This window comes from Schistocerca serialis, chromosome 6 (genome assembly GCF_023864345.2).
Source record: "Schistocerca serialis cubense isolate TAMUIC-IGC-003099 chromosome 6, iqSchSeri2.2, whole genome shotgun sequence".
NCBI classification, from domain to species: domain Eukaryota; kingdom Metazoa; phylum Arthropoda; class Insecta; order Orthoptera; family Acrididae; genus Schistocerca; species Schistocerca serialis.
Window position 1 is genome coordinate 714,035,918 of NC_064643.1, and position 25,464 is coordinate 714,061,381.

At 37.0% G+C, this 25,464-nt stretch overlaps 1 protein-coding gene across 5 annotated transcripts in view; it reads right to left on the reverse strand.

Annotated features, from left to right (window-relative positions):
- Positions 1-25,258, reverse strand: part of LOC126484144 (transcriptional repressor p66-alpha) — a 94,607-nt gene extending 69,349 nt beyond the window's left edge. For 2 of the 5 annotated variants that reach the window (XM_050107542.1, XM_050107538.1), the window contains exons 1-5: positions 24,760-25,258; positions 8,686-8,754; positions 8,304-8,601; positions 6,057-6,374; positions 5,438-5,567 (exon numbers count right to left, since the gene is read on the reverse strand). In XM_050107542.1, coding sequence (XP_049963499.1) covers positions 5,438-5,567; positions 6,057-6,374; positions 8,304-8,601; positions 8,686-8,726 — 787 coding nt within the window. In that variant the 5' untranslated portion in view covers positions 8,727-8,754; positions 24,760-25,258. Of the gene's footprint in view, positions 1-5,433; positions 5,568-6,056; positions 6,375-8,303; positions 8,602-8,685; positions 8,755-24,471; positions 24,545-24,636; positions 24,721-24,759 lie in introns of those variants that run through there. The other 3 variants (XM_050107539.1, XM_050107540.1, XM_050107541.1) reach the window with 3 other exon arrangements.
- Positions 25,259-25,464: the final 206 nt, after the last annotated feature.

Here is a 25,464-nt window from a genome sequence, read left to right on the forward strand (position 1 = left end):
GAAGGGGAGACATTTTCAAAGGAACCCTCCTCTCTCTCAAATAACATAAATGAACATTCACAAACTTGTTACTCTTTGCATTACATTTTGATTTGTTTCAAGACTGTTCACCCGAACTCTGGACCATTTAGGAGTACAAACACCCACACAATGCACTTCCTGTTTGGGATCTGTGTTTGAGCAGTAAGAACCATTTTGTTCCCATGAGCAGCATTGAGAAACAGCCATCCAGAAAGATCCCTTCACTGTATATGTTGAAGTGGAAGGTTTGCAGAGGTTGCACACAATCAATTCTTTTTCCTCAGAAGCCATCCACCCTCTCGGTTAGGACCACAATTTGTTGCTGAGGCTTTTCACAGATATTTTTAATATCATAGTGATCTTGGCAGTTAAGTCAAGACACTCACAGTCTGATACAACATTTAACTGTTATGTGCCATGGTGGCAAATGAGGCAAGCAGTGAGTTTACAGCAGACTTTCAGTGCACAAGGCACAGCAGTACTCATCAATCACATAAAAGGGCTGCAAGGCTCAGAAGAGGCCAGATTAATGGAAGAGATACATGAATTCCAAAGTAGAATGATGCGTTTTGTCACAGGTTCAATCAGTAAGAGCAAGAGTGGCACAGTACTGCTCACTGGATTCTAATAACAGACACTGAAAGAGAGAAACTATGCATCTGGGGGACATTTACTATTAAAAATTCCAAAGTAGCCATTCTACTAACAGCCAGGCCGCCTATTACAGTCTCATACCTTTCTGTGAAATGAGAAATGATGGACAAATAAGAGAAATTATAACTCGTACAGAAGCTTAAAAAATGTTCTTCGCACAAACACTGTTTACAAAAATAACATGAAAACAATACTGGTACTGAAAGCACCCTCCCTCACGCATGGTTAAGTGCCTTTCAGAGTATAGAAGTATCACTTGATTAAGTCAAAGCCGAGTAACACAACACAATGTTCCTAAAGAAAATACAGAATATGCACACTGTGCATTTACAAACCACATGAACATTTCCTTAAATGCAAAATAAGTAACATATCTTGAATTTGGAAGCCATTAATCACTGAAGTTCTTCTGTTTTCCCTTTTTCTCTTGCAAGGCAATCTCTAGGAGATGCGTGAGGGAAAAAATTTGTCAGGATACTTGGTTCCTTCATGACAATGGTGCTGTTTGTGCACACAATGATTTTATTGTCTAGCTTCTTGGAGTTTGAGGTTTTTCTTTTGAAGACACTTAGGTTTATCTCTTTGTCTATTAGCCATTGTGTGGGGCTCATTGCCTAGATTCTAACCATCCAGAGAAATGGAATCATCAACCCAGCTAGACAACCGTAAGTAGTACATCTTCTGTCAAGCAATCCAGGTGATCTCAGATATTGAAAGAAAATAATAACGTACAACAAAAGCATATACAGAACAGGGTAATGACACACAACTCCCAATTTTCAACTGAATCATTTCGCTAATATTTTGACCAATGAGCCAAACATTACTGACAGACAGATTTTGTATGTATCAATGGCTCCATGACATTGAAATGTTTTCATGTTGGACCCCGTAATTCACTAGACAATATAACCTTTATTGAAGAAGCAGCTCCAAGTAAATGATCATTCTCAACACTACATGAAACGAATGTATGAGGACGAGTTTTTCAAAACTCGCTTTCTGCAAAAATGGCCAAAATGAACTTTTTTTTTTGGCCATCTTTATTATTCAGGAAACAGTTCTTTCATAACTCAATTACTTCCATGATTAGAAGCTCCCAAATGTCCTCCGTTATTCCAAAACTCGCTTTCTGCAGCTAATTTTTGTAGGGTTAACAATGTTTTGATTTTAATAAAACCATTTTCCATTTCATATTGGTAGCATTTGCATGGCCTTGTGGCATTTTCTCTCTGAGCACCTGCGTTATTGTCAGGTCAGTCAGTTGCAAAACTGCCTATTTCATATAACAAAGGAGTTATATGTATTCTTAGACTGTTTAAAAGTTTATTTTTAAATAAAATGACAAGACTACTCTGAACCTGTAATGCAAGTTGAAAGGAAGTGTAAGAGAAGAAGAGTGTAATACATGACAACCTGTGAAAGATACGGTGAAGAAAGTGCAGTGCCATTGGATGTCAGAAGTGGTAACATATCAAGTCACTGTACGTCCATAAGAGGGCACAGGGGTTGTTAGGTTGTCTGCTTAACATCTGATAAAATGGTTGGTAAGCACTTAACAACACTCCTGATTAACAATTCATTCGGCATTTGAAACAGACTAGCATTGCACACTCATTAATTAAAATGACCTGAATTTTATTTGATCACTTGCCAGATTTTCGGGAGCTCCTTTGTACGAATGGACTGCAAATTCAAGGTGCAAATTCCTGTTAAATATACTTAATGTGGGGGATCAAGTAGTAGTAGAGATCATCAAGAAAGGACATAAATCCTTCAGAGCCATGGACACAGCCCAAAAAAATGAAAACCAAGTTGTGTGGGTAAAGAAGAGAGTCAAGATGTGGCAAAGTTGATGAAGTTCATTGTAACTCAAGGGTATAGGAAGTTCTATGAAAATATTCTAATGTGGAATAGTGCTGTGGATAGTGCCAATGTAAGTGATGTGATAGAAAATGTAGATGGAGAAACAGAGCAAGCCATTGGACTATAAAAATGTTGATTGGATTAATTTAAAATATTTTAATGCTTAGCTTAATGTTATTACTGCGTCTTGCACCAGCAATATTTTTAAAAAGTTACATGTACTATACTTTTTTATTATGTTTCCTTGGCAAATGAATGATAAGAAAGAAGTTGTACATTAATATGTTCTGGAGAAAGCAAGTTTTGAAATAATTTGATACTTCCATTGTCTTTTTTAAATATATGGATGCAGATTGTTCTTTTGATTTGTGTGTGTATCAATTGCTGTTTAGCAATAAATACATTGTATATAAAGTTTGCGAAACTTTCATCCATCCATACACAAATCCCTAAACAGTCTTTTGTGTTTCCTGAAAAATTACAATTTTGCAGAAAGTGAGTTTTGAAAAAAAAAAAAAACAGTCCTTATCCATATAAGGATATGTCATCATGCAAATAATCTCAGCCACCATCAAAACCTGCGTATACTGTCTGGAATGTCACATGATAAACATTCCTAAAACATTACATTGAACGTTGATTGCAGTCAATACAAAGTGTGTAAATTATTCTAAGTTCAAACAACTTCAAAACTGTAAATTTTCTTTGCCAGAATTTTTTGTGAATTCCATTGAATTTCTCCTTAAAAACAGATAGCCAGTAAAAAAAGTAATTTTTTTAAAGCATAGTTGCACAAGTAGGAGTAAAATAATGTCTTCATTAACGTTACCACTAGTCACACACACACACACACACACACACACACACACACACACACACACACACACACCAAAAACGTTTTGCATCACCCAAGTTCCCAGAACTTCTGAAGACAGATGTTGACTGTGGATATTGCATCACAGACACAGTCCCCTTGACTGTTCAGAGATGTTACTAAACCCTGCGCAGAGATATAAACAACCATGCATGAGCAGCGCCTATTAGATGGAGGGGGTCCGACAGCAGATCAGTTCCAGTCATTCCACCAGGAAGGAAGTACACGGCTCATGTTGTCTGTTATTCCATCATGCCTAGACTGTCAATACAGCAGTTTGATCATGTCTGCATTGTTACTTTGTGCCAGGAAGGGCTCTCAACAAGCGAAGTGTCCATGTGTGGCTGAGTGAACCAAAGCTATGTTGTTCAGACATGAAGGAGATACACAGAAACAGGAACTGTTGATGACATGCCTTGCTTAGGCCGCCCAAGAGCTACTACTGCAAGTGGATGACCGCTACATATGGATTATGGCTTGGAGGAACCCTGACAGCTACGCCACCATGTTGAATAATGCTTTCCGTGCAGCCACAGGTCGTCGTGCTATGACTCAAATTGTGTGCAATAGGCTGCATGATGTGCAGCTTCTCTTCTGACGTCCATGGCAAGGTTCATATTTGCAACCACGACACCATGCAGTGCAGTACACATGGGCCCAACAACATGCCAAATGGATTGCTCAGGATTGGTATCACGTTCTCTTTGCCGAGGAGTGTAGCATGTGCCTTCAAACAGACAACCGTCGGAGACGTGTTTGGAGGCAACCCAGTCAGGCTGAATGCCTTAGACACACTGTTCAGTGAGTGCAACAAGGCGGAGGTTCCCTGACGTTTTGGGGTGGCATTATGTGGGGCCGACGTATGGCGCTGGTAGTAATGGAAGGCTCCGTAATGGCTGTACAATACGTGAATACCACCCTCCGACTGATAGTACAACCATATCGGCAGTATACTGGCAAGACATTCGTCTTCATGGATACAATTCGTGTCCCCATCACGCACATCTTGTGAATGAGTTCCTTCAGGATAACGACATCACTTGACTAGAGTGGCCAGCATGTTCTTGAGACTTAAACCATATCAAACATGCCTGGGATAGATTGAAAAGGGCCATTTATGGACGACTTTACCCACCAACCACTCTGAGGGATCTACACTGAATCGCCGTTGAGGAGTGGGACAATCTGGGCCAACAGTGCCTTGATGAACTTGTGGATAGTATGCCACGACGAATACAGGTATACATCAATGCAAGAGGACGTGCTACTGGGTATTAGAGGTACAGGTGTGTACAGAAATCTGGCCCACCACCTATGAAGGTCTTGCTGTATGGTGGTACAACATGCAGTGTGTGGTTTTCATGAGCAATAAAAATGGTGGAAATGATGTTTATGTTGATATCCACTCCTATTTTCTGTACAGGTTCTTGAACTCTCGGAACTGAGGTGATGCAAAACTTTTTTTGATGTGTACATACATCCTGTAAAGTGACTCATTCCACCATCATTTCAATAAAAGAATCATTCAAATGATCTGTGGAACATCTAACTAATTAACTAGCTTATGACTTTATTCGAGACCAGATGCAAACTTTTGACAATGAATGACAGCATCTATATAACAATTACCCAAACTTAGCCACATCCTTAGATGAACTGGATATATTGTACTCTGTGGGTTGCACAATCAAATGTAATTGTTTTACTACTGGTTACATTCACTACCAGCTTATAGCTACACAATATGAAACTATTTCAATATTTTGAAGCTATTCAGCACTGCCTTGGTAAAATATTCTGCTTGCCTTAAAAGTCCACATTTTCTAATTATATACCTAATACATTTCCCCCCCCCCCTCCCCCCCGTCATGAGACTTCCCTTCCAAAAAATCTATGTACTGAGAAAAAAGTTGCACTCTACATTATTTTACACCAAGTATCTTCTCACATAACACCGTTAAAGTTTGAACAAGGCTCAATTTTTGTCCAACAGTTGCAATTAAACCAAAGCAAGGTACATGCCTCTGGGTAATGGTTGCTGGTTCATCATCATATTTGGTGGTAAGCTCGTTGCTGAAGTGCGGCCAGCTTGCGGTGCCATCATCAGAGGTGGAGGATGATGTATGCTTTGAGGCCGAGCAGGTGGTGGTTGCTGTGACAAATGCAGCATATCATGAAAAATGCCTCTAGCGATGCTTCCATTACATGACAACTTTACATACAAAACTTGCAAAAGATGGAACAGTCTAAATAGAGTACCACTTCTTGCAACTGTAAATCATTTCAAGCATCACAACAGCACATTTTTATTCTGCTGAATAGCTTTGGTCCAACGAAGTACTAATATCTGAGCTCACCAATAGCTTCACCAGTTATATTTCTAATAAAGATTTGGGTCAGTATTTAAATAAAAAAACTAAAAAAATTTTTTTAAAGAAATACAGAAATTGGCCTGTCACAGTGACACTTTCTACTAATGGGGCAATAGTGCTATTACTATGCAAATGTCAGCAACAATCACTTTCAAGAAATCTGATAATGAGGTACTGCCAAGTGATGAGAGTAATATGTAGACTGGTAAAAGCAGTGAACTACTGTGTAATATCCATAGTGAATTAATGCATAATATCTGTATACTAACCCCTCGCAGCAAGGGTGGTACATTAGTCTGCTTGCTGTGGTTGGCACGTACGAGAGGTGGTGGGGGCTGCTGCTGTGGTGGTGGTGGCAACTTGCCAGTAACTGGAGGCTTTGCTGGCACACCAACCCCCGGCACAACACTCGGACCCACACCTGCTTGTGGCTGCTGTGTGGGTGGGACTACAGCAATGTTCTCCTTCATCTGCTGGGACTGGCGTAGTTTCTTCAGCAGCACAAGTTTCATTTCCTCATTGCGTAGCTCCTCACGCAGCTTCCGGAGTGTGCGTTCACGTTCTTCCAGTTCTTGCGGGGTCAACTCCTGTTGTAGAAGAAGATTATACTATGGAGCAGATTTAACACAAGGAATAGGGAATAAAGGATTCAAGCATGATTAAAAATAGTTCATGTCCATATACCTGCCTTGGGAGCAGGACTTTTATACGATTTGGCCCATGAAGACCATTTATAGCGTCATTACTGTTCACTGTATCATCTACTATGTATACTTGAAAGAACAATTAGCCAAAAGAGCAATTGCAATCAAATTTATAGACAGCCATAACTACAAATTATCACATTCAAAAGTTACGTAAAGACTGTGGACGTGTCTCCTGTCTACAACTAGAATGGGTCTCTTCAAGAATGTCATCTGTGGATTATCTATCACTTCTCCTTTGCAAAACACTAAATGGTTTTTATACAAATAAGGGCTTTGCTTCAAAGAGACTATTAAGTGCTGATGAGAAGCAGCCTATAAACATCACCTGAATTCTTTATCTACTATTTTGAGATGATGTTCCAGACCTGAGAGTTCCAACTTTACTCTCTATTCTGTGGAATTTTTTACCATTCCTTACTTAATCTGTCAATCTAGGCTCACCGTCTCTTTCTGTTATCTACCTTCAGTTTTCTTTGGCTCTAAGCATTTGCAGGCCTTTTATTCCCTCCCCATTTTAACATGTCCTCGTCTATCTGATACCATGTTCTCAGTAGCTTTCAGTCATCATATGCCATACTTGTCAACAAAATCCTTGTAACCAGCGTTTATCCAATCCAATAATAATGAATCCATTGCAAGAATAGAATCCACTGCATTGTGCAGAACTATCCACTCCCTAATTCACTATTTCCAACTAATCCCAAAAGTGTGTTAAGTGCATCGATATAAAAAGTAAAGAGCCATTTAAGTTTGTGCAGTCTTGTGATACAAGTCTGACATTTACTCCAATAATAACTGAAATCTGACAGTGGAAACAAACCAAAATTGAGAATATGAAACCACTCAGACGAATGATAATACCAATGAGCCATTTACAACAACAACAAAATCCCAGAAGTTTTTGATCTCTCACACTTCCTAGCTCTACTATATATACATATACAGAAGGAGAAAGAAAGAGAGAAAGAAAGAGAGAGAGAGAGAGAAAGAAAGAAGAGAGAGAGAGAGAGAGAGAGAGAGAGAGAGAGAGAGAGAGTTGCTTTCTGATACTGTAGGTATCCGTCTGTGACCACATTTCATCTGCTGGTGAAAGAGTGCCTGTATTCCTTTTCCCCCCACACTCTGATGTACAGATGCATTAGTGAATGTATCTGCATCCCACCCCTATCCCCGCTGTCACCTAGAGAGTATTTGGACAATAGTAATGCATGGTCTCTCTCTCTCTCTCTCTCTCTCTCTCTTTCTTTCTTTTAAAAAAAGTGTTTTGATGAATGCAAATAGCAAGATCACTAAACAACAAGCTGTAGCCCAGCTGTATAAACATAGGTAATTCAGATGACACTGATCTCGTGAAAGGAGCAGTGATGATTTTCACTTTAAGATTTATAGAAACCACAATAAACACAAAGCAAAACTGTAAGAGAGGACTGAAAATTGCCTCACAAAGAAATAGAAGTTCAATGGTTTCCAAGAGCAGAACATCTCTGGGATATCACAATGGAAACTGATGAGCATTACTTAAAAGCAGTTTTAAAGGATACTACCATAGTTTATACTCATAAATAAAATTTACATAAAAAGAGACAGAAGTAGTCTGACTGAACAATATATTATAGACTCATCACCATAAATAGTAGGAACGATGCCTACAACATGTTATCTTAGTTCACATTTTCTTCATATTTCACACAATTAGTCAAACACTTCAAATTCAAACATTTTATAAGCAAAATTATCTTACAAATCTAAGTTGAATGTAGAAGCTACACTGAAAACAAAGGAAAATGCAGTTTCTTCGAGTTAGGCAACCTTTATTGGTATAAGTGGTGGCATCTCCCCTTCATCCGAGTCACTTTCATAGCCATTTGTGTAGCCGTTTATCCGAGGCTCCTCATCAGAAAGCACTATTATATCTGGGCTTTCAGCATAGTTCCGCTCAGTTCTCGGACGCAAGTTCCTCCGAGGGTATTTGTCATCAAATTCTTTTATACTACGTGGGATTAAGCCACGAACTTCACTAATGCCAATTTCTTCCACACGGTGGACTCTTGAAAGGTCTTGTGGCACATCACTCCTAGCTGGAGGAGGTCCCATGTCTCTGTCTCGTCTGGAAGAGAACAATAAGATGTATAGTTCAAAGATACACCAAAATAACAGATTTTCTACAGGCGAAAAAGTGTGTTGTACGCACTTAACACTCAGATCCACAACTGTGTCATCGTCTACTTCCATCTTGAACAGATGTATCACTTTGTTGAATCTGCAACGGAAATTAAAAGCACATTACAAATCAGTTTCAACAAGGTAGCACAAAAAATCTCATTAATTATGGGAGCACATTAAATGGATTAAAGCAATTTATGTCCATTATCTACAACATAAAACAAATATCTTTGTTTAAACAATGGAAAAACCCAGATGGAACAATGACAATACTACGAAATGCATAGACTGCTACTCACTATATTACGAGATGTTGAGCCACAGCTAGGCACAATGAAGAGACTTTTAAACAAGTAAGTTTTTCACCAAGAAGACCTTCATTCGAATGAAACACACACACACTTAAATTAATCTGTGGCTGAAATGTGGTTGCATGCTGCATATTTACATATATTGTTGTTGTCATGGTCTTCCGTCTGAAGATTGGTTTGATGCAGCTCTCCATGTATCTTGTGCAACCCTCATCATCTCCAAATAACTACTGCAACTTACATCCTTTCGAATCTGCTTACCATATTCGAATTTGCATACAGTATTCATCTCTTGGTCTCTCTCTACGATTTTTACCCCCTCACACTTACTTCCCGTACTATGTTGGTGGTCATTTGATGTCTCAGAATGTGTCCAAATCAACTGATTCCTTCTTTTAGTCAGGTTGTGCCACAAATTTCTTTCCTACTCAGTTCTACTCAGTATCTCCTAATTAGTTACATGATCTACTCATCTAATCTTCAGCATTCTTCTGTAGCACCACATTTCAAAAGCTCCTATTCTCTTCTTATCGAGGCTGTTCACTGTCTGTGTTTCACTTCCACTCATGGCTACACTTCATACAAATACTCTCATTAAAGACTTCCTAACACTTAAAGCTTCAGAAATGCTTTTCTTCCCATTGGCAGCCTACATTTTGTATCCACAACTTTGCCCATCAGCAATTATTTTGCTTCCTCTCAGCATCGCCTGATTTAATTTGACTACATTGCATCATCCTTGTTTTGCTTTAGTTGATGTTTCAAGACACTATCCATTCCGTTCAATTGCTCTTCCAAGTTCTTCGCTGTCTTGGACAGAATTACAATGCCATTGGAACCTCAAAGTTTTTATTTCCTCTCCCCAAGCTTCAATTCATTCTCCAATTTTTTTTGTGTGTTTCCTTTGCCGCTTGCTCAACATACAGACTGAATGATATTGTGGATAGGCTACAACCCTAGCTCATTCCCCTCTCGACCAATGCTTCCTTTTCATGCCCCTTGACTATTGTAACCACCATCTGGTTTTGTAGAAGTTGCAAATAGCCTTTTGCTCCCTGTACTTTACACTTGCTACCTTCAAAATGTCAAAGAGAGTGTTCTAGCAACACAGTCAAAAGTTTCTTTAAGTGTACAAATGTTGTAGACATAGGTTTATCTTTCCGTAATCTATCTTCTAACATAAGTCATAGGGACAGTACTTCAACACGTGTTCCTACATTTCTCCCAAATCCAAACTGATCTTCCCAGAGATCGGTTTCCACCACTTTTCCTATTCTTCTGTAAAGAATTTGTGTTTAATATTTTGCAACCATGACTTACTAAACTGATAGTTCAGTAATATCCGTACCTGGCAGCACCTGCTTTCTATGGAATTGGAATGATTATATTCTTCTTGAAGTCTGTGGGTATTTTGCCTCTCTCATACATCTTGCACACCAGATGGAAGAATTCTGTCATGGGTGGCTCTGCCAAGGCCATCAGTTGGTGTGACGGAATGTCGCCTACTCCTGGGGCCTTGTTTCGACTTTCAGTGCTCTGTCAAATTCTTCTCACAGTATCATGTCTCCCATTTCATCTCCGTCTATGTCCTCTTACATTTCTGTATTACCTGCAGGTTCATCTCCCTTGCACAGACACTTTATGTACTCCTTCCACCTTTCAGCTTTCCCTTCTTCGCTGAGAACTGGTTTTTCATCTGAGCTCTTGATATTCATACCACTGCTTCTCTTATCTCCAAAGGCCTCTTTAATTTTCTGATTTTCTGTAGTCAATATATATCTCCCCCCCCCCCCCCCCCCCCCACACACACACATATGCTCCTAAATCCTTACACTTGTCCTCTTAAGCATTCCTGCTTAGCCATTTTGCACTTCCTGTCAATATCACTTTTTAGACATTTGTATTCCCTTTTGCTTGGTTCATTTTTTTAAATTTTCTCCTTTCATCAGTCAATATCTCTTGTGTCACCCCAGGATTTCTACTAAGCCCTGTCGTTTTATCTATTTTACCCTCAGCCGCCTTCACTACTTCAACTCTTAAAGCTACCCCTTCATCTTCCACTGTATTCCTAATGCTCTCTCTGAAACTCTCAACAACCTCTGGTTCTTTCAACTTATTCGGATCCCATCTCCTTCATTTCCTACATTTTTTAATTTCTTCAGTTTTAATCTACAGTTCACAACCAATAAATTGTGGTTGAAGTCCACATCTGCACCTGGAAATGTCTTAAAATTTAAAATCTTTTTCCTAAATCTCTGTCTTGCAATCTTACAATTCTAACCAATACTGATTCTTCAATAAAGGAAGTCCAAAATCACTGAGAAAATGTACTATGAACTTCCATAATGTTGCGATTATTGTTATGAACAGTGTAGATAAAAATAACTTCATTTCATTATTTGAAATTCCCACTAAATATGGCAAAATCAAGCTTGTTCAAGGAATATTTGGCGGGACACCTGTAATACGGAATTGCAACTCAAATAAAATAACTATGTGACTGACAAATTGTAGTGAGAAGAGGTGAGGTGAGGTGTGGGTGGGGCAGTATTGCCAGTATTCAGCCAGCCATGACTGATGGATCTGCAACTACAAAACAAGCAACACTATGAACACAGTGCTCAAGAAAGAACTATAATTTACTAGAAGCTGGTCCTTACCACTTGATTTGCTGGAATGCCATTCACAAATTTATTTTAACTGAAGAATTAGAGCCATGTGTCTCTGCTAGAAATGTTGCAATCACATACCAGTGTTCTTGGACACACTTGGTGGTGTTAATAAACAATGGAAAAAAGTTAGAATTATTTTGCGTAATCTGACATTTTAATTTCACAGAGCAGGCGTACGATTAGTGAAACTGAACAATTCAAATTTTTAGGTGTACAGATAGATAGTAAGCTGTCATGGAAAGCCCACATATTTTGAAGTGTTGTTCTAATTTAGTGATATATGTAATGCTTCGCTGGCACAGGGAACTTTTCCAGACAGATTGAAATATGCAATTGTCAAACCTCTTCATAAGAAAGGGGACAAGAGTGACTTAAATAATTGTAGACCAATCTCATTGCCGACTTCATTTTCTAAAATATTCAAAAAAAGTTATGTATTCAAAAGTGGTCTCACATTTAAGCGAAAATAATTTACTCAGCATGTCACAGTTTGGATTAAGGAAGGATTCCCCGACTGAGAATGCTATCTAAATATTTACCCGTCAAATAGTACAAGCCGTAAATAACAAATTATCACCATTTGGTTTTTTTGCGATCTTTCCAAGGCATTTGACTGTGTGGATCATGTCACACTCTTAGAAAAACTCAGATTTTATGAAATTGAAGACTACACACACAGCTGGTCTGAATCATACTTAACGAAAAGAAAGCAAAAAGTTGTGCTGAATAACACACATAATGTTGGTAAATTCTAGTGAATGGGGAGTTATCACAAAGGGAGTCCCACAGGGTTCAATTTTGGGTCCTCTGCTGTTCCTTAGTCATGTGAATGCCCTCTCACTTAATGTTCAGCGAGCAGAACTAGTACTTTTTGCAGATGACACGAGTGTTATAATAAATCCCATTCCAGAAAAAGCAGCTGAAGATATTGTTAAGTACGTCTTTCAAAGAATTATTAAGTGGCTCTCAGAAAGTGGACTCTCCCTTGATTTTGAAAAAACTCTCTATATCCAATTCTGCACACCAAACAGAGTCATACCGACAATTGACGTAGCATATGAACAGGGCTCAGTTAACAGTGTGGATTTCTCCAAATTTATGGGTGTTCTGATGACAACTTGAACTGGAAGAAGCATATTACTGAGCTTCTCAAACAATTACGTTCAGATTCTTTCGCTCTAATCGCTAGTCTTGGTAATAAACTGATCAGCCTCCTAAAGTACTTTGTATATTCCACTCAATAATGTCTTATGGAATAGTTTTCTGGAGTAACTCACCACTTAGACAAAGTATTGATTGCACAAAAGATCAGTGAGAATAATTAGCGGCACCTATTCAAGGAGTTAAAATATCTAACTGCACCATCAGAGTACCTATATTCGCTAACGAAATTCATTATAAATAATCCATCTCTATTCGCGAAGAACAGTGACGTTCATACGTAAAACACTAGAGGGAAAAATGACTTTTCCCATCCATTATTGAAGCTGTCAGTTTATCAAAAAGGAGTACATTATTCAGCAACAAAAATCTTTGATCATTTGCCCAACAACATAAAAAGTCTGGCAGGTAGCAGATCAAGTTTTAAATTTAGCTTAAAATCATTTCTCTTGGACAACTATTCATAGTTGCTTGTGTAGAACTAAAAATTTCAGTAATATTAATATATTGTAATCTGACTTGTTCCAGACATATCAATAAAACATTTGTGAAAATGATCTACGGAACACAACATAACTAAACTAACTAAACCATTTGACATGACACTTTAAAGCAGAGAGGTGGTTATCATATTATACCATATGGTGCATCAAACAAGGACATAACCGAAACAAAGTTTATTTTCACATACAGCCTAAATTTCATAGGTAATAAATATACAGTCAGAGTCAGGATACGAAACTCTCACAAACACAGAAACCAGAAAGACATATTAAGTTTAACGATAAAATTGCAACTATTGCCCACTATAGGATACATGAAGAATGCCCTGAGGGAGGTATGTTCCTCAGACTTCACATAACATTCTGTTGAAGTAAAATGCAAAATAGAACTTTTGGTATGTATTCATTCTTCACCTTATCTAAAAGAACCCTCAACAATTTGACAAAAAGAATGATATCTGGATACCTTTTTCTCATAAGTGTCCAAAAATCTATCCCTTATTTTAAAGCCAAGATTATCATTATTGGACATCTTTTTTATTTACCTCATGTCTATTGCTCTACATACACTTACACTGCATTCTTGTTGTTTAAAGCTATGGTCTCTGAACACTATTCTCAAATGTTTTATATCTTTAAGCCTGAAATTATGCTATTATTTCATTTTTAGATTTATCTTTTCATAACCTTATCTGATTAGGTGTAAATTGAATACTTTTCTTGACATTCTAAATGTTGTACAACAAAGTCATCAGATCACTAAGTAGTATTTATGATTGGTTCAGAACTGAAATATAAATGATTTGATATAGCATTTTTCATATTTCTTCAGGAAGTTGACCACACAAATGTGGAATGGATGAGCAGCCACTTCTATCTTTTTTTCTACATAAAAAATTATTTTATTGTGTAATCATTCAGACCTAACACATTAAAGTGCTTCTATTGGACATTTGGTGTTCATTCATGACTAAGTTCTCCATTGAACTTTCGAGTTATTTGGAGACAGCATCTAGGAAAGACTTACATCCCCCACACCTACTGGTTACTGGGGGCTTGTTTTATCTCCACTGAATGACACAGAAGTCTTTTAAAGAAGCTTTAATATCTGCATGAAGATTTGTTAAATGTTTTTCTAATGCCAATGTAGCATGATGATGAGGTATAATTCTCGGTACATGACACTAAATAAATAATTTAGTTGTCAACAAATGTTGTGACTGGTAGCAGTGTTTGAAAACAATTTCACACCCCTTCTTGAACAAAAAGAGGTCATTTTTGCTTTACTCAAACCTCTGGGGAATTAAGGATTTCCCATTTATGAAACATGTGCAACAGTTAATTATGAGTTTACACCCAACATACTACAGAAGTTTCATGTTTATGAATCTGGTCCAGCAACTTTTCATGTTTAACTTTCCTTACATTCATTTCCAATTCCTTACATTTACAATGACACAAAATGAATTGCTAATCAAGAACTAGCATTCTGTTTCATCAATTCTCCTCCTTGAATACTATTCAGTGTCACTCCCCCTTGTTGCGTTATGCTTAGCATTTCCATTTCCTTGAATGCTTCCATATATATCAGTCTCCATTTCACTTGTAAACCTATTGAGCAATTCTACTTGTGCTCATTGCTTAATTACATCAGCATCATTTCTTACTATTTTTGCAGCTTTTTATTATAAAACTTGCTTATCACATACAACTTGGCTGACCTCTTTATAAAAATTTCTTTTTGTAATACACAGAATATACAGGTAATAAGATGAACATCAACAAAAGCAAAACAAGGATAATGGGATGTAGTCGAATTAAGTCGGGTGATACTGAGGGAATTAGATTAGGGAATGAGACACTTAAAGTAGTAAAGGAGTTTTGCTATTTGGGGAGCAAAATAACTGATGACGGTCGAAGTAGAGAGGATATAAAGTGTAGACTGGCAATGGCAAGGAAAGCGATTCTGAAGAAGAGAAATTTGTTAATATCGAGTATAGATTTAAGTGTCAGGAAGTCATTTCTGAAAGTATTCGTATGGAGTGTAGCCATGTATGGAAGTGAAACATGGACGATAAATAGTCTGGACAAGAAGAGAATAGAAGCTTTCAAAATGTGATGTTACAGAAGAATGCTGAAGATTAGATGGGTAGATCACATAACTAACGAGGAGGTATTGAACAGGATTGGGGAGAAGAGAAGTTTGTGGCACAACTTGACTAGAAGAAGGGATCGATTGGTAGGACATGTTCTGAGGCATCAAGGGATCACCAATTTAACATTGGAGGGCAGTGTGGAGGGTAAAAATCGTAAAGGGAGACCAAGAGATGAATACACCAAGCAGATTCAGAAGGGTGTAAGTTGCGGTAGGTACTGGGAGATGAAGAAGCTTGCACAGGATAGAGTAGCATGGAGAGCTGCATCAAAACAGTCTCAGGACTGAAGACCACAACAACAACAACAACAACAACAACAACAACAACAACAACATGGTAAGGAAAGTTACAACAGAATGTAAATAATTTAGGAGTAAATAAGACCAGTGAGCAAACAGTCAAAATGGTGTGCTGTCAACAGGTACACAAAAAGAAGTGTGTGCACCTGTCAATGGATAGACGTTTCTACTATTCAGTGAGTGGTTCACATGAATGCACCACAGCAAAGAGTCAGTTTACTTGCAGTTTTCAAGAGGTGTGGTGTATACGCATAACCCATTATCAGGCACAATCAACAGCATATGCAACCCAACCCACATCTACAGGCCATTGCTGTTGGCCAATTTTTAAATGAGGCACAGCTGAAGCCAATATGACAGCTATGTAGTGACATGTGACTAACACCACATAACAAGTAATTTTAATGGAAGTGTAATTGCTTCATTTTTAAAAGTGGAAGAATATAATCCATGAATTACATCTCAATTTCATAATATCCTAACATCTGCAATATCTTTGTCATTTTAACAACTGAACTTTTTCAACAAATCAGTCTATATCAAAGGTTAGCATTTCCATTTTAAGTGCATCCACTATTTATACACAAAATAATAACTTTTTCTTGTCCATTGATGACACATTCCTAAAGTAAACACAATTATTCTTTTACACAGTTATTTTTCCATGCATATTAGATAATATTAAGATTTTTATGATCATACACACCAACAAATAAGAAACATATTTTGAGGTGTCACCAATAAGCATTTACACACTGAAAATGTCACCGTCAAGTATTATATTACATATGGATCTATTCCTGGAACAGAATGGGACATATCCATTACGTTTTAACATGTTTCAAATTGACAAACTGCCTATTGGCTTCTGTCTCGGGTTCTTCAGCCGACGTTCATCTAATGATTTTACTATCAGCGGACAGTAAAATCATTAGATGAACGTCGGCCGAAGAACCCGAGACAGAAGCCAATAGGCAGTTTGTCAACAAGTGGCCATGAAAGCCTTAACAATTTTGTATGTTTCAAATTATAAAATTTAATCTACATTTTAACAGGAGGCCTTTTGTTGGCAATAAAATGATATAAGCCAAAATGTAATTCTAATACTACAAAATCACGGAATTGTCATTTAGTATGTGTAAAAGTAAAATCGGACTTGTATTAGAACAGGGCTCACAACCAGATATAAAATCCATCTGTGGTAACACAGTATAAAAATCCTATTATATTACAACTAACTGAATTTTGAAACTTTTTATGCTTGATAAGCAGTCAGCAGTCCAATCAGCATTAATGTCTTTTTTTTATTCCCATCTGTTATTTTAAAATTAAAATTATTTCATCAAATGATAGGACAGAGCTTTCATTGTGATGGAATGGGACTACTAAAAGAAAAATTCATTTTAATCTGTTTTATTTCGAAAATTTTGGCTATACAAATTTTAAATTTTAACAAAAATATAGCAGCTGCCTACTAAATATTGATGACCAAGACAGTAAATAAAAACATTTGTTGACAGTCAATAGCAGGCATATCAAGAATTTGAAGAATCTTAGACCTTGGCCCATGCAGTATTGTTGCTTCAAAACCTATATCTGTTATCTCTACTGCTGTTTCCAAAGAAGTTAAATTGCTCATCAATATCTACTGCTAAAATCTGTCCTATAAGCACTCAATCAACTTCTTGGTTGCTGTGTTAACAAAACCACAGGAATCTACATGAATATCCTGCTTTTCATCACCCATTTGACCAATGGCTTCGTTATTTAGAGCATAGTCAGGAATCACTGTTGCAATTTTCTGAGAAACTGAGTTAAAATCAATTACGTATCTTTGGTGATGGACTGCTCTTTATAAATTACTGTGTAGGGGAAACGGCATCACTGCAGTGTACAGAGTGAGTGCCAGGTTCTGCATGGATATCATAAGAAGACTTACATTATTCAATTTGATCCTTTGGACGAAGTCACCAGAATGTATTTCTCTTTCTTTAGCAATTTCATAAAAAGACAATCTATTTCTACCCTGATATTTTCCACCCAAAAGTAAATGCCATACCTTATATTTGCAAACTGTCGGAAAAATAGTCATATATACATATGAGGAAATACGGAAGCGTCTGATCCCACCCGTCTGCTTTGACCCATGACATCACAAATATGGCGGAAACAAAAACAAACACACACACTTTCCACAAGAAGCCTAATGACACTAACGGGACAAGCGCAGGAAATGGGGTGTTTTGGGTGGGGGCAAACTAAATATAAACAAATTTAGACACCTTGCGTAGCTACAACGTGTAAGTGAAGGCAGCCATGCATGAATACCCACCCACCTCCCCAGGGGTCGTAACCCCTGCAACCCATAGAAGATAAAAATGCTTCAGTAGCTGATTAGTGTTTTTTGTCTTTTAAAAAAAAAAAATCTCACGGGATAGAACGAACAGATCAGAAAGATAAACATAATAAACTAAAACATAAATTCGAGGAAACAGATAATTAAAATAAGTAATAAGTGTTTTTTAAAAAAAAAAAAAATCTCACGAGATAGAACGAACAGATCAGAAAAGTAAATAAAATAAGATAAAACAGAACTGGAGACAGCCACACTCAAACCAAACTCCGCGCCGTCATGACGTCACACACGACAACACCCTTACGTCACAGGTCAAAGCTGATGCGTTGGATCGGACGCTTCTGTCGACCCTACATATGAATGTGCAATGTGAATATGAATGTAAAATGACCCCTTCCACATCATTATGATTAACTGTGCAAATGGTCCACGAACATGAAACTAACTACCATTTGTTTCAGTTCACCATCAACTCCATCAACAATGCCTTTCCTATGAATTTACTACCATGATGCATTAGGCTAACATTATAAAGAATGCTAACCATACTATGCCTACTCCTAACTGCAAAAATATCAAAAAGTTTCAAGATGGTGATTATTTGCGTTTTATATGATTTTTCCCAGTATCTTACTTATGAAAAATACTTCCACTGAAAAGTTAATCACAGTTTAGTTTGAAATATGTGTCTTCTGAAACAGTTTCTCAAAAAATTGCATTCATGTTAGTTAGTTTCATGTCCCATGAATCATTTGCAGAATAAAATTGAAATGATGTGCAACGTCTCATTTTACATTCACACCACAAATCAATTTATAATTTTACTACAAAACTACCACTCTCTCAGAAGTTAGTGAAAGTAACCATTTTCTATTTTGTGTGCCATGCACCACTCTGTGTCAGTAAGTAGTTGCATTTCCCTTATTTTACATAATTATACAGAATAGACAACTTTAAATGCTACCTCTAGAAACTTATAAAAAATAATCAAGGATTAAATTTCCTGTGAGTTTGCTTTCACTTTTGGTGCAATGACTCAGATAATGAAAATATATGTTTGAATTATAGGATCTTTATATTTACGCAATTCCAACATTGTTCGGATTTTCAGAAGATAGTCTACTTATTATGCTGGCAAAAGATGGTAAATCAGCACTTCATTCAGAGAAACTTATTTTATGATTATTGTTCATTCCTTAATTAGCAAAAAAATTCTGAACCTTTCATAGCACGCATTTCTTAGAAAACAAAGTGGCAACTGAGATCAAAAAGTGTGAGTCGCAGTGTGAAGAGAATAAGTTAAACAGGACATGACATGTGAAACACACACACACACACGCACACACACACACACACACACACACTGATCAGAATGAAAGCACCTCTCCGATAACAGGAGTTTCAACTCGGTCTTTCCTTTATGAATCACAAAATAAATATAACAGTTAAAAGAGTGTGTCACATGTGTGTTATGATATTTTTATAAGGAAAGCTATTGTCATTATTTTGTATGCCACTTCAGCAATGTGTCATTTACGTCTGCACTGTTCTGAATGTCATGGCACAAAGTATGTTTGCTTATTCCAAGAATGTCTGTCATGCATCTATTAAAGATCCAAATATTTATTAGTTTAATGCAAGCTTCTTGTTTTTCAACTAAAACACCAGTCTCGAATTTCTGAAACAGCTTTCAAGAAAAATCAGTGTTTACGAAAAGATGAAACTTACTGTCTTCAATAATGATAACATTATTTTACAGCAGACGTACACAAAATTACAAGACAAAACTTTACACCTATCTTTTCGTGAAGAGTTTTAACTAAAGCTTCCCTGCAATTAAGCACCCTTAACCAGCAACATGGTGCTCTATGAAGTGAAAACTATAGATATCATCAAAAATGGCAGACTGCAATCATCCAATTGAAACCAGCACGCAGTGTGAAAAAAAATGGACTATATAAAGATACAAAGGCAACGAAGGAAAACAATGTATTGTGAAAGTCAAAATTGGCATTCTCTGTCATTGCAGTGGACATCTTTTAATGAAGAGCCATTATGCATTCAAAAACTGAATACTTGGCAACAGTTTGATTTCTTAATTCTTCAAACGTATAATCTATATCTGTTTCAGTGCAATAATTATTTGCAAGTCTCCAAAACAGATTAAATTTGCATATCTACTTTTGCACAACAAAGACAAAGTATAGAAAAGCTAATATTCTACTATACAATATATTACTACGTTCTTCACACTTTCTCCACCATATTAGAAGAGTGGTAGTGAGGGAGGAATTAATAACAGAAGAAACTACCCTCTCCCAAATTTAAACTTTTTTACATCACACACGACGACATACTGAACCACTTGATAGTATATGCACATATATATTGAAATTATTCACAGTGTGATGCACTTTCCTCAGTCACCATGGTACTTGTTTACTGTAACCCCACCACATAGTTCCATTAACAGGCATGGGAGCCAAGTGCAATAATATCTCGGTCAAGTAATATGTTAGTTTACGTGTGACTTATTTTGAGCCACTAATGATCACCAGGCATCAGTGGCATACCAAAGTATTTAATGCTATTGAATATACAATACCAAATTAACCAAAGAATGGAAAATCCAGGATGGAATGTAACAATATTAGAGAAGGAAAGTTGCTACTCACCATATAGCAAATATGCTATATTGCAACTCAGCATCTCTGCTTTATGGTGAGTAGCAACTTTCCTCCTCTAATACAAAATAAACTAATTTCAGGTGATTTGTCAAGTAGCAAAGATCTTTCTCGAAGCCTTGGCTCATAGAGATGACTGTTGTCAGCTTGGTGCAAGAATATACGCATGTATCATCCGAAAACTGTTGCAGAAAAAGAAATGCAAGAAACAACACTAACACTGTGACCAATTGGCCTTATATAATAAAATTAAGTAACTGAACTGTCAGTTGGTGCTTGGCAGAACACAACAACAACAACAACAACAACAACAACAATGCAGTACCATCAATATGCTGAATGATGAATCTACATAAATATTCATGTATAAACAAACTCTTTTGCTTATAGTTGTGTTAATTTTTTTAACCCACATTTATTTCTATTTTTTATGTGAAAAACATTTGTGGCGAGAGTTCATAAATTTTACATGTACTGACAGATTTCATGATCTCTCTTCATACATGTCAAAGATAAAACAACTGACACTATGCAAATTAAAGCTTCTTCAATCAAAATATAGCTGATCACATGGCACAAATGTTCACAACTGGTCAAATAAATACTGAGGTGTATGATAATGCTATCTAAATAGAACAAATTCCAATATCTCAATGAAGTGTTACTTTCAACCTTTGGCTGCATGCAGAGAAAACACAGAAGTCACCAGGACATGTAAAGTTACATAACACCTATTGAAGATCTCTTTCATGTAAAAGGTGAAACATTACACTAAGAAATATTGACACTCAAAGAGGAATTCACTGATAAATGTCAACAGAACAAAATATGAATGAAGAGAATCATTCCACAGGCTGACTGTCTACAGAGGAAGATAAGTGCCTTCAGAAATAATCCCACAAACATAGTTCTATCAACAAATATTTGGTAAGACAATATTATGATAAGGATGGATTGCTACTCAGCATACAATGAAGATGTCGAGTTGCAGACAGGCTCAACAAAAATAATGCTAGATACATGTGGCTGATGAAAAGTGATATTTTCACAGTCTTTTTGTTGAGCCTGGCTGCAACTCAACATCTGCTCTATATGGTGAGTAGCAATCTGTCATTTCCACAATACTGTATTTATCCCATCCTGGATTTTCCACTGTCTGATCTTTAGTAAGAGTTATGTATCAACCTCCCTTACATTTTTCCAAGTAGCCTAATTGTAAGATGCATGAAACTACTTTATGAAGCTGTAGAATATGTAAAACAACTATTCGCTGAAAGATTAAAAATAGGCTCAACTATATAATACTATGTGATTCAGAACACAAAAATACTGGACATTGGATCAAAACTGTGACTTTTAAGAAAGTATTTAGAAATCTTCCATACACCAAATATTATGGTCTCATGGATATGAGACCCCTGAGGAAATAAAAGTGGTCCTCGTATGGGGTATACTTGAGAGCAACTTCTGCTTAACCGATATGCCTAATGATGGACATCTTTCAATTCCAAAAGTACAATAAAGGAATAAAATGACTAGAATCACTTTTCAATTTGAGTAAAGACAATGTCTACTATCCTGTTACACTAATACATGATACTAGCTTCACCATTTTCTGAATAAGCAGCACAAAACTATAGTTGACAGGCATACCATTTACTAAAACAATGCTGTTTACTTTGCATAATTACAATGTACCTAAAACATCAAATAGTCTACATTACATGCTTATAAATGCAGACAGTCAACTTAAATGGCAGGTAGCTCATATGTTCATGGCAGAGGTGAAGTGGTTCCTATTCTGGATTTCTGTCATAGATTATGCAACCTGGATTTACTGAGCTAGAAATGAGATACCACAGTAGAAAATCTAGTTTCCTCGAAAAGAACACATTTTGTTATTTAGAATCCAACAGTTGTTCAGTATGGCAGTGTAGTATTCAACAGTGCCCTTTATTTTATGATTAAGAAATATGCACAATCAAGAACTCTATAATACTATCAAATAGAAGGTAGACGTAATTTTCCCCCAATTGAAGTGTGTTTTACATACAATGTGAATCCACCTGAAGAAATGATCATACAGACAATTCTACATGGAACACAGATTAGCCTATCAGCAAATGCTCTATAAGCATACTCTTACGAGGTCACCAACAGGGCCAGTGTAAGTTATACTAAATAAACAAATTATTAGTTTTGTTTTACTGTCAGTTTACCTTTTCAACTGTGTTTAGAAGCTATAAGACATATTAGGATTATCAGTGGCATTTGTGAACCAGCATACTAGAGGAAAACAGCTAATGAAACACAGAAAGCGATGATGTAAACCTATTAGCTTAATATACTTGTCCTATTCCACTTGTTCATGGATCAAGCCAGAGCAAGTTTTTCCTACTGAATAGTCGATTCTTCAACTCTTGTGTGCTTTTACTTCCTTAACAACCATTTTAACTACATTTATTATTATTACTGTTGTTGTCTCACTTGTATGGAACTGGATGGTAGTTCACCATTAATTAAGGCTAGCACAATTTCCTAAAAACAAACTTTTGCAGAAGAATATCTAGGCCTAGTTGTATTAACTATTGCTATATTAATGAGAAAACTGATAAACAATTAAAATTTCAAGACCAAACTGTTGTCTGAATGAAAATAACCATGGAAATAATGTTGGCATAATTATCCACTAAAATCCAATAATATGGGCCTACAACAAAACCTGAAGCCTATAGGAACATTACCAGTAAGCACCCCCTCCCACAAAAAAAATGATACAACATCCAAATAACCGAAATAACCAGTTAGTGCTCCTGCTGAACGTTGTCTATAAACTACTAACACTCGACAATTCCATGACTGAAAACATTACATTCAATGTATACCTACATTATAAAAGATGCGAACGATTTTAGAACGGCAGCATCTGATCGTATTGTCATCTAACACAGCATAAATCCAAATAGAAATGTTAATAAGAGCCCTGCAGGTGTAAGATCACAGCTGAAAAATAAGTTACCACGCATAGGCCCAAATAGAAACAGTAATACCGAGTCTATTCATACGGTGATGATATTTAGATCCTGGACTTCATATTTACCGTTATTAAGACTCAAAATTAGTACCACTGGTACGAATAAAGAAAAACTCTGAGTGGAAACAGGGCAGCTACAACCAGTTCTCTATAGAGCACTTAGCTGTGGTTACACATAACCTATAAATTCTGCTACACTGCAAATTACTACGCTCAGTGAATTAGTCTAACTTCTGCTATATTTCGTCACTCGAAACATTAATATGAGCTTGTACTGTTAAACGACTCCACCAACATATTACGAACGGTGTGTTTTACTGTTACAGAACCATCTCGTCGACAGCAGTAATTACTTACGTTTTGAACTGTCAGTCTAAAAGAAATATACCACGATACCGATGTACGGTGCATATACACACAAATTCCGTAACTGCATTTTGACAATTTTTGGTTCACTTAACTGACGCCACAACAAATATCCTACTACAGTTTAATCCTACTTTAAGACACGTTAAAATAATTGTATAAATCACCTCACTCTAGTGCGATGAACTAGACTACATATTAGTGCAAACAGTAATCAAATGTATTATATTTTTCACGAAACTAAATGACACTACCAGATAAGCACTGCTCACCGATTGCCGATACACACAGCTTCAGTTTACAAACAAGAAATACTACGCATGCTTGTTCTGACATAAACGTTTCGTCACATAACAGTATTTCTGTACCAAATGTTGAAGGACTCCATTGTACACTTGAGACAGCGAGCTGCGTCCGCGGAGGCAATGTTCACTTACCACTAATTAATAAATTTTCACAACACCGTTCAGCGTTTTACGGTCGCAGTTTTTGATCTACACTCACACAGGCATTTCCTTAGACACCCTACACACAATATTTCTACCAAATGTTGCACATACCTGGCGGTCAATCAAGGACGTTCCAAATTTGTTAACTGCTGACAAATCGATTTCAAAAGTACCGACAAGGTGTTAATTATTCCGAATACTGCATGTCGCTTGCCACATTAAAAACGCAAAACTTCCACACATTCACCACATCTGATGATGAGATTTCTTCTGATAACACTTCACATTCTCGAAAACTTTTAAATACTACGAAAAAATTAACTCATCCCCGCAAAAATTAACCACTGATCCAATATGGCGTTGTCTCTACTTGTGTGCTACGGGGCTTCCTTGTGTACTACACGGATTCCGTAAACAAGTTGACATAAACAAATGCACGTGGAGTAATTCGTAATCTATCACTGCATGACAGTGTACTTTACACCTTTTATAAGTATTGATACTCCGTACTGTCCACAAACCAACACAATGTGAGAACTGACGAACTACAAACACGCATCCTGTGTACTGTTACTTGTCACGGCGGAATGACCGCTGGGAGGTATGTCAGTCGCCTGCCGGACCAAAGAGAATTAAATAGCCGACCCAACCCACGAATTCTGCCGAGCCGGACAAAGAGCACCTCGTCATGACGCCACGACGCGAACGAATCCTAGACTTTTTCGCATTCATATGAGGAAACTAACTGGACTAGTGCAAATGCGAACTTCCTCGGGCGTTGTTAGTTCGTTACAAGTTCTCGCATCAAATAGAATC